This window comes from Leptonychotes weddellii, chromosome 9 (assembly GCF_054177405.1).
Source record: "Leptonychotes weddellii isolate Sample4059 chromosome 9, ASM5417740v2, whole genome shotgun sequence".
Classification (NCBI taxonomy): Eukaryota; Metazoa; Chordata; class Mammalia; order Carnivora; family Phocidae; genus Leptonychotes; species Leptonychotes weddellii.
Genome location: NC_138377.1, coordinates 81,092,257 through 81,109,658, shown reverse-complemented (window position 1 = coordinate 81,109,658; position 17,402 = coordinate 81,092,257). Strand labels below are relative to the sequence as shown.

The following is a 17,402-nucleotide window of genomic DNA, read 5'->3' as shown; positions in this document are numbered from 1 at the left end:
TAGACTAGTTGTTGATAGGATTCAGCTTTTTTCCCCACCTCCCAAACTCGTTTGGAAGTGTAACCAAACCATAGTGCCTCACAGGTTTTTTTCTCACATGACTGTAAACAAAACTGTGTTCCCTGAATTTGGTATTAACTCATATAAAGTGAAAATAAAATTATTCCTGAATAACTTTGGAAAATCAATTGCAGTGTAAAGGACACTGGACTTGAAATTAAATGAGCTGGATTTGAATTCCACCTCTTGCCCCTATTAGCTTTGAGGCAAGTTACCTTACCTTTCTGAATTTCAGTACTATTTTCTCTCAAATTGGAGTTTTGGATAACAATATCTGCATTTTGGAGATTTCTGTCAGAATTAAAAAAGTCAGCATACTCATTATACAGATATTCATAATATCTGATATATGTAACCAGTAAATGTTGCTGAATATCTTAAATAGTAATAATGTTGGTGAACATCTAGGAATTCTTAAGTATCTTGTTTCATAGAAAAGAGGATTTTTTTTAAAGTCACTAAAAAGCAGTATAAAACTCTGACTGAGGACAACTAGAATATATCTTTGCTCCAGTTCATTTAAGTGTAATGCTGGTACATCTTTAAGCCACAATCACAAAGAATATATTATTGAGTTAACAAGAATCTGATTCATGGCTTAACCAGAATGTTTGGTAAAAGATGACTTTAATTATTGAGGGTAAGGTGTTTTGTTCCTTCAAAATTTAAAATGATATTTAGCACACAGAAGTTCTTTACAAGCTAGCAATTTATTCCATTGAACAGTATCAATATACTTATTATTTAGTAATCTTTTAAATATTTTTTTGTGTGTCAGATGATCTTTTCTGGCACATAAGGTGAAAAAAATTTGTCCTGTACTTTGCTTTAACTATTTTTTTTTTGCTTTAACTATTTAATAAAACATTTTTAAATTACTTGAATTTTTATTAAACATAAACTTACTAAATTCAAATTATATATTTAAAACAATGAATGTGCAGCCTGCACCTTTATTTACCTAATAACCCGTAAGAGTTGCTGTTTTCCTCAAAGGTCAGCCTGATTCCCCTCTTAGTCTTTCAGAGACCAGGAAGAATAATTACAGGTAACAGGAAAGTATGAATTGAGGTATATAAATTAACTAGAACCAAGGCTAGAACTTCAGGGAGATGGAGTTTTAGCTTGGTTTAAAGAAGTGTTTTGTTTGTTTTGTTTTGTTTTTAGTAATTAGAGCTTTCTGGTCATGGAACTCTCATTCTCCATCACCAGAAATGTTCAAGCCAGTGTTGCACGATCTCTCTGCAGCTCTTACAGAGAGACCTTGAAGCATACAGTGAGTCTAGATCGTAGAGGGGGGCTGGGAATATAGAATGAAGAGAGGCCTCCAATGTTTTCATCAAACCAGGTAATCATTTCCTTATAATACATAAAGTGGTGCTTTTGAACTTACTTCCTTAGATGACCAATGGAGTTGTCTTGGGGGCAGACTTTTATACTCTAAGTGACAACTTAACCATTAACCAAAAAAATTTCTTGCAGGCAGTGATTCTCAACTGGGGCATTTTTGACCCCAGGGTACATCTGGCAATGTCTGGAGGCATTTTGTGTTGCACAACCAGGGGCGTGCCCCTGACCTATAGGGGATAGAGGCTGGATATGCTGCTAAACATCCTACAATGCACAGGACAGCCCCCAGAGTAAAGAATTATCTGGTCCAAAAATATCCATGTTGAAATTGAGGAACTCTGCTCTATGGGAATTAAAAAATCAACTCATTATACAGAATCTAACATGTTTGGATTTTCTCTGCATGTGTGTGTCCACAGCTACCAAAGTGACTGTTTATAAATCAAATGTTAAGAATTTATATTTACAGTTTCCCAACTAACATTGGAGAGGTTTATTAATACTCTCTACAAAATTGGTTTAAATTGTAGAAAATGTATTATAAATGCTGAAGCTTTTATATGTGCATTATAGCAATATAGGAGATGAAATAGATCTGTTTTTCGAAGGGGAGGTATGAATAAGACACCAAATTGCAATAATGTATATCATGTCACCCCCTTGCACTAAAGATATTTTTGGAAGCAGTGTGCTATATATGGAATCAGTGAATTCTTTTGTAATGTGGGAGGGAAGAAATATATAATTAGTGCATTAGGAATAACAGGTTTTTTCTGTTACTTAGTTGTGTGAATTCAGGAAATACCTTTACCTTTTCTTTGCTATGGAGGTTAGAGATGAGTATGTTTATTAGCACGTTTGTTTATTTTTAATGAAATATTTATGTCTTCTAACCAGTGATAGATTGAGATCCTTAGTGTTCTTTTAAAAATTGTTTCCTGTAACCTTACACAGTGTTTTATTTGATGCAATTTTTTCAGTCTATTTTCCTTTTATTGATGTTCTTTTGATCTATCAAAGTTGAAAATTTTCTGTATTCCTATCTCTTTTTTTTTTTTTTAAAGATTTTATTTATTCATTTGAGAGACAATGAGATAGAGAGAGAGCATGAGAGGGGGGAAGGTCAGAGGGAGAAGCAGACTCCCTGCCGAGCAGGGAGCCCGATGCGGGACTCGATCCAGGGACTCCAGGATCATGACCTGAGCCGAAGGCAGTCGCCCAACCAACTGAGCCACCCAGGCGCCCCCTATCTCTTTTTTTTAAAGGTTTTTGTTCATTTATTTGAGAGAGAGAGTGAGTGAGAGGAGAGAGAGCACTCGCTGGGGAAGAGTAGAGAGGGAAAGGGAGAAGCAGACTCCCCGCTGAGCAGGGAGCCCTACTCGGGGCTCGATCCCAGGACTGCAGGATCACTATCTGAGCCAAAGGCAGATGCTTAACCGACTGAGCCACTCAGGCGCCCCTCCTCTCTCTTTTTGAGAAGTTTTTCCTTTAGGGCTGGAGTAGGCAAAGGGCCAAATAGCAAATACTTTCAGCTTTGTGGACTGTCCAGTCTGTGCTTCACTACTCACTTTTGCCATTGTAGTGGGAAGGTAGCCATAGACACTTTGAAAATGAGTAGGCATGCCTTATTTCAGTAAAACTTTATAAAAACAGGATCATATCTGGTCCAAGGCACTTGGAAAATTGATGTTTACACACAAGGAAACAGCTCACATGCCCTGCCCAGTTTCTCTCTCTCTCTTTTTAAAGATTTTATTTATTTATTTGACTGAGAGAAAGAGAGTACAAGTGGTGGGGGGAGGGGCAGAGGGAGAAAAAGACTCCTGTCTGAGCAGGGAGCCTGATGTAGGGCTCGATCCCAGGACCCTGGGATCATGACCTGAGCCGAAGGCAGACACTTAACCGACTGAGCCACCCAGATGCCCCAGTTTCTCTCTTTTTAAACAAATATTTAATGGTTAAGAATATGGGTATATTTTAAAATTTTCTGATTGTGTTATCTTGGTCAGGTTATTTAACCTTTTAAAGCTTCGTTTCCCCATAAATAACAGGGAGGAAATAACAGCACCTACATTATCAGATTGTTGTAAAGCTTAAATGAGAACCATGTAAAGGACTAGTACAATCATGGGCATATAATAAGTGCTCATTAAGTGTTAGTTGCTTTTATTATCTTCCAAAATTTATATACAAGTATGGTAAGAGATAAACCACTATAATGACTTTTTGCCTTATAATAGCTAAGGTAAAAATAAATTTGTATAGTAGAAAATTAAAAATGATAACATTGTTTCGAGAGAATTGCTGCCAGCTGAAGCCGAATTCACGAATTTTGTTTGAAAATACAAAAGCAAACTCAAGTCTTCCCTTGCCCTGTTATTCCATTGCTTGGGTTTGGAATTGTGGTGTAAGATAAGTATCTTCTCAATTGCTACCAAATCGAGATTATCATCAGAATTTACTTTTTTGGAATTCTTCAGTGTTAGACTGTTAAAGGAAAAATACTTTAGTATGACATATTATTAGGTGAAGGTATGTTTATTTACAAATGTCAAAGTCCTTTTTACTGTGCTTTTATTGCAAAAGGTCAAAGCTATATGATTGGTATTTCTATTTAAATATAAATCTCAAATGTCAGTCTTTTGGACTATTCATGTGTGAAACAACCAAATTACTGTTTACGTTAAGGAAATGTCTTGCATATAATATATGTTCAGGAAACATTTAACAAATTTGTAAACAAAAGATCTCAGTAAAATAAGTGATATTTTCCACTTTTTAGAGATTTTTATTTGCTTTGAAAAGTGAGATAGCAAGAAGATTCCCTCCTCAAAAACCTATATTCTTGAGAAGTAAAAAATGGAAACACTTAAAAGAAACTTTAATAATGTTAACTATGCTTTCAATCTTGAGGACTAAGTGTACTCAAAGAGTAGTGCTGATGACCTTTATCTTTCAGGTTTTACAGATACAGTCAAGAAATGCAGTGTAACATGAATCTTTTATTTGGCCTAGTAGGCAGAAGGGAGCTGTCTTTTTCATTTGTAGGAAGATATATTCTAATTGAAATAAAAATATGCAACAAGGAAAACAAACTGTATTTACTGTTAGACTACCTCACTCAGTTTGCTTTCATCTGCTGAGTAATTGTGACTCCCTTGCTGTTTCTAAATGTTAATGAATAGCTAGTACGAGGAGATACCTTTGAGTTAGAGAATGTGTTCCAGTATTTCCTACCAAATTCAAAACTTTCGTTATCAAAGGATCTTATTTCTTAACACATGTAAAATTTTAAAACACTTATGCATGGCCATGAGTGCTCCTGCCAGAGGTGGCGGTCAAGCTCCCGGAGAAGCAGCACCCCTCCCCCACCCTTTCCATTGGCCTGCTCAAAGTTCTCCAGAGTTCACTGCCAAGATAGTGGTGGTGTTTACTTGAGGCTCGACTCTTAGGTGTCTTCTGACTTGTTCCTACTCTGCCATCTTGCCTGGAGAAAGGGTAAGAAGGGGGTAAGAAAAGGATAGCAGGGTAAGGTGTGGCATTTCTTAAATGGGAGATGAAGGGTGCGTATGTTTCTTCTTGTACATTTTGTGTAAATGGAAGATTTGGAGACTACTTGTGTGATCAATCATTCCCACATTTGGTGGACTCGGGGAAAAACACATGTTGGATTTAGCTTCATTCCCAGTATGGGGAAGGGAATGGGATCAAAGGAAGGAAGGAAGAAGTATTACACTTGCTCCTCCTTGGAGACCATGTGAATAGTGAAGGGGAGGGAATCTTTTGGTGTTCACAATGGACAAGAGTCAAGGAAGTAGTGGAAGAGACCCTCATACTGTCCTCTTCCCCAGTAGGCTACTGATCCTCACCTTCAGTTGTGTCTTGTCCAGTGTGACCCTGGCGTTTTGTATGATCAGTCATGGTCCTACCCTGAGCCCCCATCCCACTAAGAGATCCTGGGCGTCTCAAATGAAGTTGAGCTTGGGCCTCTGCAGGTTGAGCTTTTGTCCATGTGCATACTAGAGACATGAGAAAGGAGTCTTTGAAATGTTTTCCCTTAGGCAACTGAATAGGGGCAGAGTGGGGAGGAGAAAGGGTATCATTTTCATTGGACTAGGTTTATGTTTAGCTCTCAATTTATTGAGGAATTTAATACATATATTTGCATAATTTAATGAATCACAGTAAAGAAATTAGTATTTTGTTGGTTTGTAAAATGGGATAATTTAGGAAACATTAATCTAGACCAACACTCTGTTTTACCGGTGAGGAATCTTGCTTGTTACCAGAGAGGAAGATAGTGTTAAAAGCAGCAATATTAGAATCTCGTAAACCCAACTGTGTTACCCTGGAAAAGCTACCTCATCTCTGAGCATCGTTTTCCTCATCTGTAAAATGGGCATAATCGCTGTCTTAGAGGCTTGTTATTGGCAGTCACCTTATTTAGTCACACAGTGAGTGCTCAATAAGTATTAACTTTTATAATTTATTATACCTTTACATAAAAACATCACAGAGGTGTGAAGAGGTATATTTGTCATACATATGAAAGTATAGGTCCACAATCTGGGTTCATTATGTTAATTTTATTTTTAATTAGGGAATGATTTCTTGAGGTCAGAAACTAATCTCTGTCAGAGCGTGGAGCACAAAATTTGGGGCTTTAATTATTAATGAATTGGTTGACAAGGCAAGACGTCTCGGAAATATCAACAGGTGGCTAGCTACATCTAGCTCCTACAGATTTTTCTGTTTGAAGGATGCATGCTTGTATGTGTTAATCGTGTATTCATGCAAACATTGAAAAAAGCTTTTTTTTCAATTAGGAGAGAGAAGCTCTTCAGAAACAGCTGGATGAAGCAAATCGAGAAGCACAAAAATATCGACAGCAGCTTCTAAAGAAAGAACAGGAAGCAGAGGCCTACAGACAAAAATTAGAAGCTATGACTCGTCTTCAGACTAATAAAGAAGCTGTTTAATTAACTACGAACACATAGTTTGAATTTACTTTTGGTTAAGAAAGAACACAGTCTTGAACTGTACACCGCAGGAAGCCAGGCAGAAGAGACTACGGATTGACGATCGGACTTAAGCCATGAGCTCTGAATCCTTGTAACATAAAACTCTACTTTAGAAGTTGTGAAATGTATTTAAAACTGAATTCTGTAAATAGTTTTTGTTTTTTTACAGTTCCAAATGAGTTATAAAGATTGTTGAAGAGATCCAAAAACACAATAAGCCACTGTTTTTGTGAATTCTTTTTGATTTTAGTATGGACCTTAATTTCTCAGAAACAGAACAGTTTTAAGGGTGATCGTTGTTGATTAGACCAAATGTTATGTAATAATTATGTGGTGGACTGATGCTGGAATTACTCCTGTAGGTATAAACTTCTATATGAAAAGAAGATTTCTCCCAGGAAATCTTTGTACAGCTTTAAGTTGTCTCAGATTCTCTGAAAACATTTTTTAGAAAGCAAATTTTTATATTTGTTCAATTTCAGCTATACCCAAGTAGATTTACATGTATATGAAGCAAATATTTTTTAAACTTTCTGTTTGTACATATTCTGCATGTTTTATAATTTCAAAATGCATCACTTGCATAGGTATTTTTCCCACAAAGATGATGAAAGTGAACTAGGGGGAAAAATCCTTTTATTCTGTAGGTCATTGAAAGTTAAGTAAGCTAGCAGCTGGTTTTATTGGAATGACAATGTTCTTAGAAGGAGCAGCTTACAAGATAACTTGAATTTGCAAACTGCAAAATCTATGCTTTTTTGAAAATTTCATAGTGGGGACGTGAAACTGTATTCTGTGCCTTCCATCATGATTTCCACATGAAAGCACTTTAAGGCACTGGATTTTAAGATAATGTTTTTGGAATACTCAGAGCATATGGGTTTCTGAAATATTTCATGGACTCATTTCTCCCCAGGAAATTATTCTTATGGAAAAAAAAATGCTTTTGTATGTAGAACAAGAACTTTTTGTACTACAGTGATGCTAGATATGTCTAACATAACTTTTACTTTTCCCTGTGAAAGCTGTATGTCTGTGCTGTGACTGGCTCTCATCACAATATCGTTGAATTCCACAATGTATGGACATTAAACTCTGACATACTCTTCATTCTTTTTTGTAAAACATAACTTCAAGCTCTTTTTTCTTGCTTTATTTTTTAATGTCTTATGCTTTATGAACATGTTTAACCCTAAGACCCTTCTAGATTACATATCTGTATAAAGAAGCAATTACCCTTAAAACTGTACTCTGGCCTACTTTTCTATTTTACAATTAAATATCTTTTCCACATACATTCAGTGTAGACTTATATTTTGACTACACATTAAAAATCCTGTTCTGTATGTTACAGCCATATTCCACCAGAATGAGAATATATATATTCTTCACACTGTGTCTTACAATCCTTGAGATAATTTCTTGGGAAGTTGCTCGCTCTCTCACTGGTGTTATTATAGTTGATAAGGTAATAAAAGGATCTGTGAACTCTCAGCTTCATACTTGCTATTGGGAAACTTAGAAAGGTTTGAGAGCAGATTTAAGAACTCTAAAAAGAAGAGAAAAAGACCTTTTCAGTTTTCCACTAAATTTGACACATATTTTAAGTTATCTGAATAGGTTTTACAAAAGCGAAGCCATATTTTCTGTAGCATGAAGCTACTTTTTGTGTGTCTTTTCTTTCTTTAGTGCATTTATGGGTTTGTTAGGCAGAGTGCCTTTGGCATATGCAGTGCTGGAGTGGAAAAGGACCAGTATGTTTACCCCAGAGTGCAAGCCACTGTAGACTTTGCTTCCAGACTGGATTGGCCCCAAAGAGCCCTGAGACAGTGTTGGAAATGAGCCCCTGAAAGCTGATTTAATACGCTCTTTGATTCGAGTTTCCTCTTGTGCTGGAGACTTTATCTGGTCCAAGAAGGAATTTTGATTTATAGTAGCATTTGATGTAGATGGGAAAAAATAAATTGGTACTTGAAAGGAGTAAGTCTATGACAGTCTCAGGTAAATACTCAGATGTCTTTGGGAGAAGTTCACTTTTTTCAGTGTTATGTTGGACTTGTATAATTCCTCAGTCATCTACACCTGATCCAGTGTGCTGCAAAATCAATAGTTAGACAAGAATTTATAAGAAATTTAAAATGGGTTTATTTTTTTTCTTTCTAGCTTCTGTTTTCAGATGGGCTGGAAAAGCTTTGCATTCTCATTCTTGATGGTGTTTTGAACAGAAGTTGAAAGGAAGTGACAGAATGAAATAGAAGTTTTCAGAAATCCATACTTAATGTATTTCCCCTACCTAATGATGGTTTTGTCGTTAAAGGTCATTTGGTTACCACATCGATGGTTAATTATTTCCACTGATATGTGAACAAACACCTTTTAGAGCAGCCTTACTCAACTCGGGTTCTGGGAGGGAATCAAGACCTAATGCCGTAAGTTTAGGGCCTAAAGAATTAATATCTTATAATGAATTTGCTTCTTTCCTGTGCATCTAGTATACTTACATACTATCTAGACATGGGGCTCATTAGATGACTTGATTACCTAATGATTTGGTTCAGATTTAACTTCCCTGTGTATAGTCATTGGAACTCCAGGATTACAAATTCTAAATTGGATCTGTGATGCTCTCGGAAAGCCTCATCTGGCAAGTAGTATCTGCAGGGACTGTGCTTCTTAACTAATTTTAATTTATTGTTATTTATTTTATTTATATCCTAATTACTTCCCATAAGGGCTTGTGATGTCATTTGTTTTTATTGGCTTTTAGGAATAATTTTCTTACGTCAATAATCTTTCACGATGTGAATGGCAGGCTAGTACTCTATTCTTTTACTCTGAGACTAGAGTGCTCTCTTTCTTTATGGTGGTAGAGGGAGCTAGGGAGCTTTCCTCTGTGACATTCAAAAGAACAAAGTTAAATGGAGGAGGGAATAAATGTGAAATCTCATGCCATTTTTGTTTATGACAAAAAGATTTGTATATATTTTTATCCAAAACATATCGCTAATGAAAACCTATGCAGTATATTTTTCTTCAACATGATTATTTAATGATGTTAATTATTGATAATTAGAAGAAACCCTTGCCTTTCTTTGTTATAACAGGAATTGATGAGTTGATAGACCTATTCATGGGTGCTTTGTGCTGATATGACTGATTTTTTTCTCTTTTACTCTATACATAGCTTCTTCCTGATAAAATCTATAAAATTGTCTTTGCACTTTAATACCTGGAACACCTTGAGAACTGACTCAAAATATATCAAGAAGAAAAACCTTTTCAGATAGAAACACAAAACAATTGGAGGAACCCTTGTGGATGAGTTCCATATGGAACCCATATGGATGGGTTCCCAAGGCACTAGCACTCAGGCTTATATAGCAAATAGAAAAAAAAATCTTTTCTATTCACCTAGCTTCTATTGAATAAATAACTCCTCCAGCATGTCAGATCAACTTAGGAATGAACTAACTAATAAATTTGTTATTTCATTAAGTAATATTTACTGTACTTGGATTCATTATAGATAGCTAGCCTGTTGTAGTTTTGAATGATGTTTGCTATTTGCTTTCTCTGTGTTAAATGAGAATATCTCCGTGCATGTGGATTCAGTTTGACGTAAGTAAGCTCCCTAAATTCATTCTCAGATTACTCTGTAGAACTCATGATGGAAAACACAGTATTATCACTGGAAATATGCTTCTGGTTCCAAATCAAAATTTTTATATCAATATTTTTGTGACTTGTTAAAACTATTTTCCAAATATAGAGATATACAGAGAGATGGTCTTAATAGTTTTTTTTTTTTTTTTTTTTTATCATTTTGGTACCCTGAGCACCTTTAAAAATATTTCAACTGAATGATAATCAAATATTGAATATAGTTTGGGTATATTTCCTGAGGGCTCTTCATTTTTATTTTTTTTAAAGGTTTATTTATTTGAGAGAGAGTGAGTGCAGGAGTTGGGGTGAGGCGCGGAGGGAAAGAATCTCAAGCAGACTCCCCATTGAGCGCAGAGCCTCACATCGGGCTCGATCCCAGGACCTTGAGATCATGACCCGAGCCGAAATCAAGAGTCAGCCACTTAACCAACTGAGCCAATCAGGCACCCCTTCATTTTTAGATAAATACTGTAACTTCCAAAAAACTATGATTCACTTTCTGGAAAAATTTGGATGTGGTCTCTGATTCTGTCTACTATGCTTTATTAATTGCTTACTTAGTTTTTCATTTAAGTAGCTTAGATCTCATGTGCACAGTTGATATGTAATATGTTTTCTAGATTACTTAAATGTCTGACTTTTCTTAAAGAAAATAATTTTCTTACATATTTTTGTGTGTGTCAGGTAAAAGTAAAGCATTCATTTTTGTATTACCATTTTTCATAATAACTCTAGATTTGCCATCCTTATCATAACTCAGGAGTTATTTCAAATTTAAATTGCATTCACTTATTTTGCTATAGAAAAATAGTATATATCAAGAAAGCTTATTCTTGAGTGAGCCTAGTCTCCTTTTTAAAAAAATTGTTGGTCTGCCAGAGAACTGCCTCTACTTCCAAATATTTTTGTCCAGTATCATAGAGACTTTTGGCATCCAACACTGAAGCATATTATTAAGTGTGCTTACTACCTTTGTTAGGTACAATTCAATACTCATTAGTTTTGCTGTTGGCTTAACGAAAACTGTAGAAGAGCACAGAACAACAATATAGCAAACGTGTGCCTACTACCCAAGTTTAATAAATCTTAACGTTTATCTTGTTTGCTTCAAATCTTTTCAGAGACAGAATGTTCTAGAAGTAGTTGAAGTCCCTTTGTTTCCCCTTTCTCATCCCATTCTCCCCCCTCCCACAGCCACTATCCTGAGGTTGAGATGTTTCAGTCTATCCACATTTTCATGTTTTTACAATACACACTGAATTTTTTACATATATGGTAGAGTTTTGTGTGGTTTTTAAACTTTAGTAAAGCTGTCATTCTATACATATGTCATTCTGCATTTTGATTTTTTTCAATTTATCAGAATTTTAGACATTTATTCATATTGATACTTGAATACTTACTCATTTTGACTATTATGTAAAATTAAATAAGAATGTGCCATACTTGATTTATTCTTTGTTCTATGTATAGATGTGTCACTTCTAATTTTTTGCTACTATAAATAGTAGTCTCTGTACTATATGCATACATGGTCTAAGTTTCCCCCAGAAAATGGAATTGTTAGGTTTAGGGTAGTCAATTTTACCGAATTCCTTTCTAAAGTGGTTGTGAATAGTGAGGAATGATGAAATTCTCATTTTCCCATATTTTACCAACATCTGATTCTGTCACACTCTAATATTTTTGGCAACCCTCATTGGTATGAAATTGTTCTTGTTATTTGCAGTTTCCTATCACCAGTGAGGTTAAACATTTTTACCCTGTTGTTTCTTGTCCATTAGTGTTTATTCTTCTGTGAATTGCCAGTTAATGGCTGATTTTTTTTTTTTTTTTTTTTTTTTTTGAGTAGGCTCCACACCCAGCCTGGAGCCCAATGTGGGGCTTGAACTCATGACCCTGAGATCAAGACCTGAGCTGAGATCAGGAGTTGGATGCCTAACCGACTGAGCCACCCCGGCACCCCTGGAAACTGATCTTTTGCTGGCTGGCTGTATGAGTTGTAAATATCTTCTCCCACTGTCTTTTTTTAAAATTTTTTTATATGGTCTTGATAAGTACATATTTACTGGATGTCTACTATATGCGATTCTCAATGCCTGGCTGAGGTAGCATCCCAAGTTTGATAGGAGTTTAACACTCAAGGAGTCTATAACTAAAGGTGGGATGAAATATTAATTTATAATTTGATCCTTTTTCTTTTTAGTTCAATACGATTTCCTTTTTATAATGTATGCAGTAAGGGAAAGATTTAAGAGATGTAATATATTGCCTAAGATAATTTTTTTTCAATACTTCCTCTAACTTTTGATATTTTATATCATTTGTATTTTATATATTTATATTTGGATATTTTATTGTCTATTTCAAATTATATTTGAAAGGACAATAAGTGTTTGGATTATTGCACATGATGTTTAATAAAGCCTTTGGGAGCATTGAACAGAGCCTCCCAAAATTAGAATTTCACTAGCCTCCTACTCCTAGAGGTCTGGTGTCTTAAGAGTCATAGATAACAAAATTGAGTGACATGTTGGTATGATGGAAAGAACATGGGTATTGCATCAGATAGTGCTGGGTTCAAATTTTGGCCCTTCAATTATTATTGTGTGTAATTTTAGCCCAATGTTTTCATTGCCTTGAGACACAGTTTCTCTAGGATGAGCTGGAAGATGACCTTCACAGGTGGTTTTGAAGACCGAATCCAATAGTGTGTATGAAAACTACAAGGCATAGTGGTCAGGACAGTAAACATTCGTTACCTCTACTTAGAGGAAATATGTAGAAGAGGCAGAGCTCTATTGAAAGTATGCAAAGGGCAGTTATTCTAGCCTTACCCTCTCCCTCTGGACAAAAAAGTTGTGATTTTCTGCTGTCTAAGGCAGTATTTGTCTACCAACTCTATACTTTTGCTACTTTCCCAAGTGAACTCCTAAGCCTGATTACTCTTGGTACAGCTGGTTCCTCCCTGAAAGAAGGTGGACTTCCTTTTCCTCCCCACCATGAAGCCTCTTGTAGACGGACCCCAGCTCACATCTGGACCCAGTGCTTATTTAGGGGGCAAAATACAATATTATATGTCAGTTATATCTATAAAGCTGGGGAAGAAAGAGGTGACAGGAATTGAAATGATAATAAACATGAGATAGTTGCCTCTATTTCTTACCAAAACCAGTAACAGTAGCAAACAATTACATAGTACTTGCCTGTTCTGAGCCCTTTCCAGATATTAGCTCATATCTGTCTAACTTGACTTCCCCTTACTCAGGTGTCCAGACATACAGCCCAGGGAGTCTCTTATAATTGCTCTAACTTCCTTTTCCACAACGCCACACTCAAACTAAATCTTTGCTTTTTCTTCATCATCATTTTGAAAGATATGTGCAAAAATCAAACTACAAGGATGTTCACTGCTGCATAACTTATAGCAGTAAAATACTAGGAACAACCTAAATGCTCAAAATAGGGATTGGCTAAATAAATTATGGCTATTAAAAAACATGCTGTAACATTTCTCCAAAGAAAACATACAAATGGCCAACAGACACATGAAAAAATGCTCAACAGCACTCATCATCGGGGAAATACAAATCATAACCATAATGAGATACCACCTCACACCTGTCAGAATGGCTAAAATTAACAAGTCAGGAAACAACATGTTGGCGAGGATGTGGAGAAAGGGGAACCTTCCTACACTGCTGGTGGGAATGCAAGCTGGTGCAGCCTCTCTGGAAAACAGAATGGAGGTTCCTCAGAAAGTTGAAAATAGAACTACCCTATGATCTAGCAATTGCACTACTAGGTATTTATCCAAAGGATACAAAAATACTGATTTGAAGGGATACATATACCCCAATGTTTGTAACAGCATTATCAACAATAGCCAAATTATGGAAAGAGACTACATGTCCATCGACTGATGAATGGATAAAGAAGATGTGGTATATGTATATATACATTATTATTATTTTTTTAAAGATTTTATTTATTTGTCAGAGAGAGAGAGCACAGGCAGAAGGAGAAGCAGGCTCCCCACTGAGCAGGAAGTCCAGTCGGGACTCCATCCCAGGACCCTGGGATCATGACCAGAGCCAAAGGCAGACGCCTAACCATCTGAGCCACCCAGGCATCCCTGTATATATATATTATGAAGAATGAAATCTTGCCATTTTCAATGACGTGGATGGAGCCTTAAGTATATTGTGCTAAGCAAAATAAGTCAGAGGAAGCCAAATACCATAGGATTTCACTTACATGTGGAATTTACAAAACAAAACAGATGAACATTAGGGGAAGGGAAGGAAAAAATAAAGATAAAATCAGAGAGGAAGGCAAACCATAAGAGACTCTTAACTCTTGGAAACAAACTGAGGGTTGCTGGAGGGGAGGTGGGGGGGGCATGGGCTAAATGGGTGATGGGCATTAAGCAGGGCACTTGCGATGAGCACTAGGTGTTATATGCAACTGGTGAATCACTAAATTCTACTCCCGAGACTAATACTACACTCTATGTTAACTAACTTGAATTTAAATAAAATCTTGGAAGAAAAAAAAAGATGCCCTAGAAGAATATCATTGATAGCCAAAGATGTTCAATATATATAGTTAAGTAAACACTTCAGGTTTACAAATATACAATATTATATACTGTATATATTGGTATATCCAGGTTGGTATGCTAACTTATGGGTACGAAACTAATCTCTTTTTTTTCTTTTTCAAAATCGTGTACATACATGTATAGTTTAACACCCAAGTTAAATAATAGATTCCCAGACTTCCAGAAGCAATGTCTCTGCCTACCTCCCCCCACCAATATGCTTCTGAGTTTTATGACTTTGTGATAATCATTTCCTTGCTTTTTCTGTATATTTTTAGCGTATGTGTGTCACCTCTAAGCAACCGTTTTATCTCTTTCTGAACTTTACTTAAAAAGAACCATTCTTTGGTAATTTGCTTATTTGACTCAACATCATGTTCGAGATTTATCCGTGTTGTTGCTTATACCTCTGGCTCAATTTCACTGCTGTGGGGTATTGCTCCGTGTGAGATCGACAATGGTGCCCATTCTAAGATTTTAAGTTATTCCCAGCTTTTGGCTGTTACAAACAATGCTACTATAAATAATCTCATGCCTATTACTCACTGCACACATAATTTTTTTTTAAGATTTTACTTATTTATCAGAAAGAGAGAGAACAGCAGGAGCAGCAGGCCGAGGGAGGAGCAGGCTCCCTGCTGAGCAGGGACCACCCCCCCCTTCCCCCCATGCGGGGCTCGATCCTAGGACACTGGGATCATGACCTGAGCCAAAGGCAGATGCTTAACTGACTGAGCCACCCAGCCATCCCTGCACACATAAATTTTAATGTCCACGTTAAAATGGGTTATGTCCCCATCCTTGATCACACAACCCAACCTCCATCCCCCTGCCAAATCCAATCTTTCACCTGACTCTTTTCCTCAACCCCCGCCAGTGTGCACATGTTTTTGGAAATTCCCCCAGAGTATGCTCTAGTTTCATATTCCACAAATCTGTGCTGGTGATCACTTACCTTCTGCTGGCTCCAAAGTGCTGAGTGCTTTAGATGACATCCTGTGGCCAGGTTTTTCTTCTTGTAGGCTGCTCTCTCGTGCTCTCCATAGGCCCTTCTCTCTTTCCCACCACACAGCTGAAACCAAGCTGTAACTTGTATAACAAGATTTTTCTGGAGGGTAGGGCTTTTAGAAGAAAAGCACAATGTAGGGAGAGAGGGAGAGAGAGTGGGGGTGGGGGCAGGGAGACAGAGATAGAGACAGAGAGCAAGATAAGGAAACAGAGAATTTCTTGCTACCAGATGTGGCCCCAGTTGTATTTAACCATATCAGGGACTCCCATGGCTGTGCCCCACCCCTCCAACCCCAGTCCCGGGAATTCTTGATCTGCTGTCCTGTGCAGCCAATCCACCTCCCCACCCTGGGAGCATGTCCCTTGAGCCAGCCAACAAGCTCTGCAGACCCATGTTCAATGCCCTCCAGTCTAAAACCTATCTCCCTAAATCCTAATTTCCTTTCTTCAGGAGAATTTCCACTGCATCCAGGGATAACCTCATCCTCTACCCCCAGTGGTGGGTTTGCTTCCTCCAGGGCAATTTCAACCAATAGTTCAATAGCTTCAGATTTCCCAAAGTCTGGTTGCTCGGTCTCCAGAGACTCCGAAGGTGGCATAACCAGGGTCACACTAAGTAGCTGGACCCAGGCCAGTCTCGTTCTTCCACATCTTTCCCTCCAGTGTGAGGTGGAATGGAGGCTGCTCCGGTCCTCTCTTTCCTGCAGTCCCCAGAGGCCTCCACTCAAACTTCCCTGTGGCCCATGGGTGACTCTGAATGTTAACACATTCAAGAGCAAATCGGCTATGCTTAGCTTTCTGGAAGTCTAAATCTAGATACAGAGAGGATTTATTTCTCTTAGACGATGGGTGGACATTTTCCATGGGAGGCTGACTTTTGCAACCTCTCCCACTTTTACTCAAAAAATGCTCAAATCCATTTCTGATGGTCTCCATTGTTCTTATGTGAAACTAAATGGCACATCTGAGTAATCACGTAACAAAGGATTGAGCTATGGGAAGCCAATTTGACCTCTACTTTCTAGAAATAACAGTTCTTGGCCTTGTCCCTGCCCTCCTTCCCATTCTCTATCCTCCACCTCCAACCAGGATTTTAAAAATTTCCATTCAACTAGTATTTATTAGTCACCTACTTTGTGCAAGGTGACAGGTGCTAAAATGGTAAACAAAATCTATACGAGCCTCACTCTTACAGAATTTACAGCCTCGAAGATGTGGATGTAGCCATTAAACAAATCGTTAATTGAAAATTAAACTAAGTAGTGTAAAGGGAAAAAAAGAAAAGGATGACAATAGCAGGAGTTGGTGATACCAAATTTAGATTGAGGAAGTAAAAAAAAAAAACCGAGGAGAGATTTTAAAGCTGAATTTTGAGTTGTGCCTGGCGACAGAGTCCTTGAAGTGGGAAATAAATTGACCTATCTGAGAAGGTGAAAGCAGGTCCAAGGCTGTGGCGAAGTGAGCAGGGGTGTGTGTGTAGGGGAGTCGGGGTAGGAGCCAAGGGGAGCAGGGGTCAGTCTGTGCAAGCCCTTGGAAACCATTTTAAGAAAGTTAGATTTTATAAAATTACAATATAAAAAAATCGTTTGATTCAATTTTTAATAGGTAGTAAATGCTCATTAAATAAATAAGTAAATTAACAAATTAAGTAAGTAAATAAACACAGTAAAACATAAAGTTATAAAAGGCATCTATGA

At 37.1% G+C, this 17,402-nt stretch overlaps 1 protein-coding gene across 8 annotated transcripts in view; it reads left to right on the top strand.

Annotated features, from left to right (window-relative positions):
• Window positions 1–7,726, top strand: part of GABPB1 (GA binding protein transcription factor subunit beta 1) — a 63,863-nt gene extending 56,137 nt beyond the window's left edge. For all 8 annotated transcript variants that reach the window (XM_006741189.3, XM_031036563.2, XM_081831063.1 and 5 more), the window contains exon 9: window positions 6,237–7,726. In XM_006741189.3, coding sequence (XP_006741252.1) covers window positions 6,237–6,389 — 153 coding nt within the window. In that variant the 3' untranslated portion in view covers window positions 6,390–7,726. The remainder of the gene's footprint in view (window positions 1–6,236) is intronic.
• The last annotated feature ends 9,676 nt before the right edge of the window (window positions 7,727–17,402 follow it).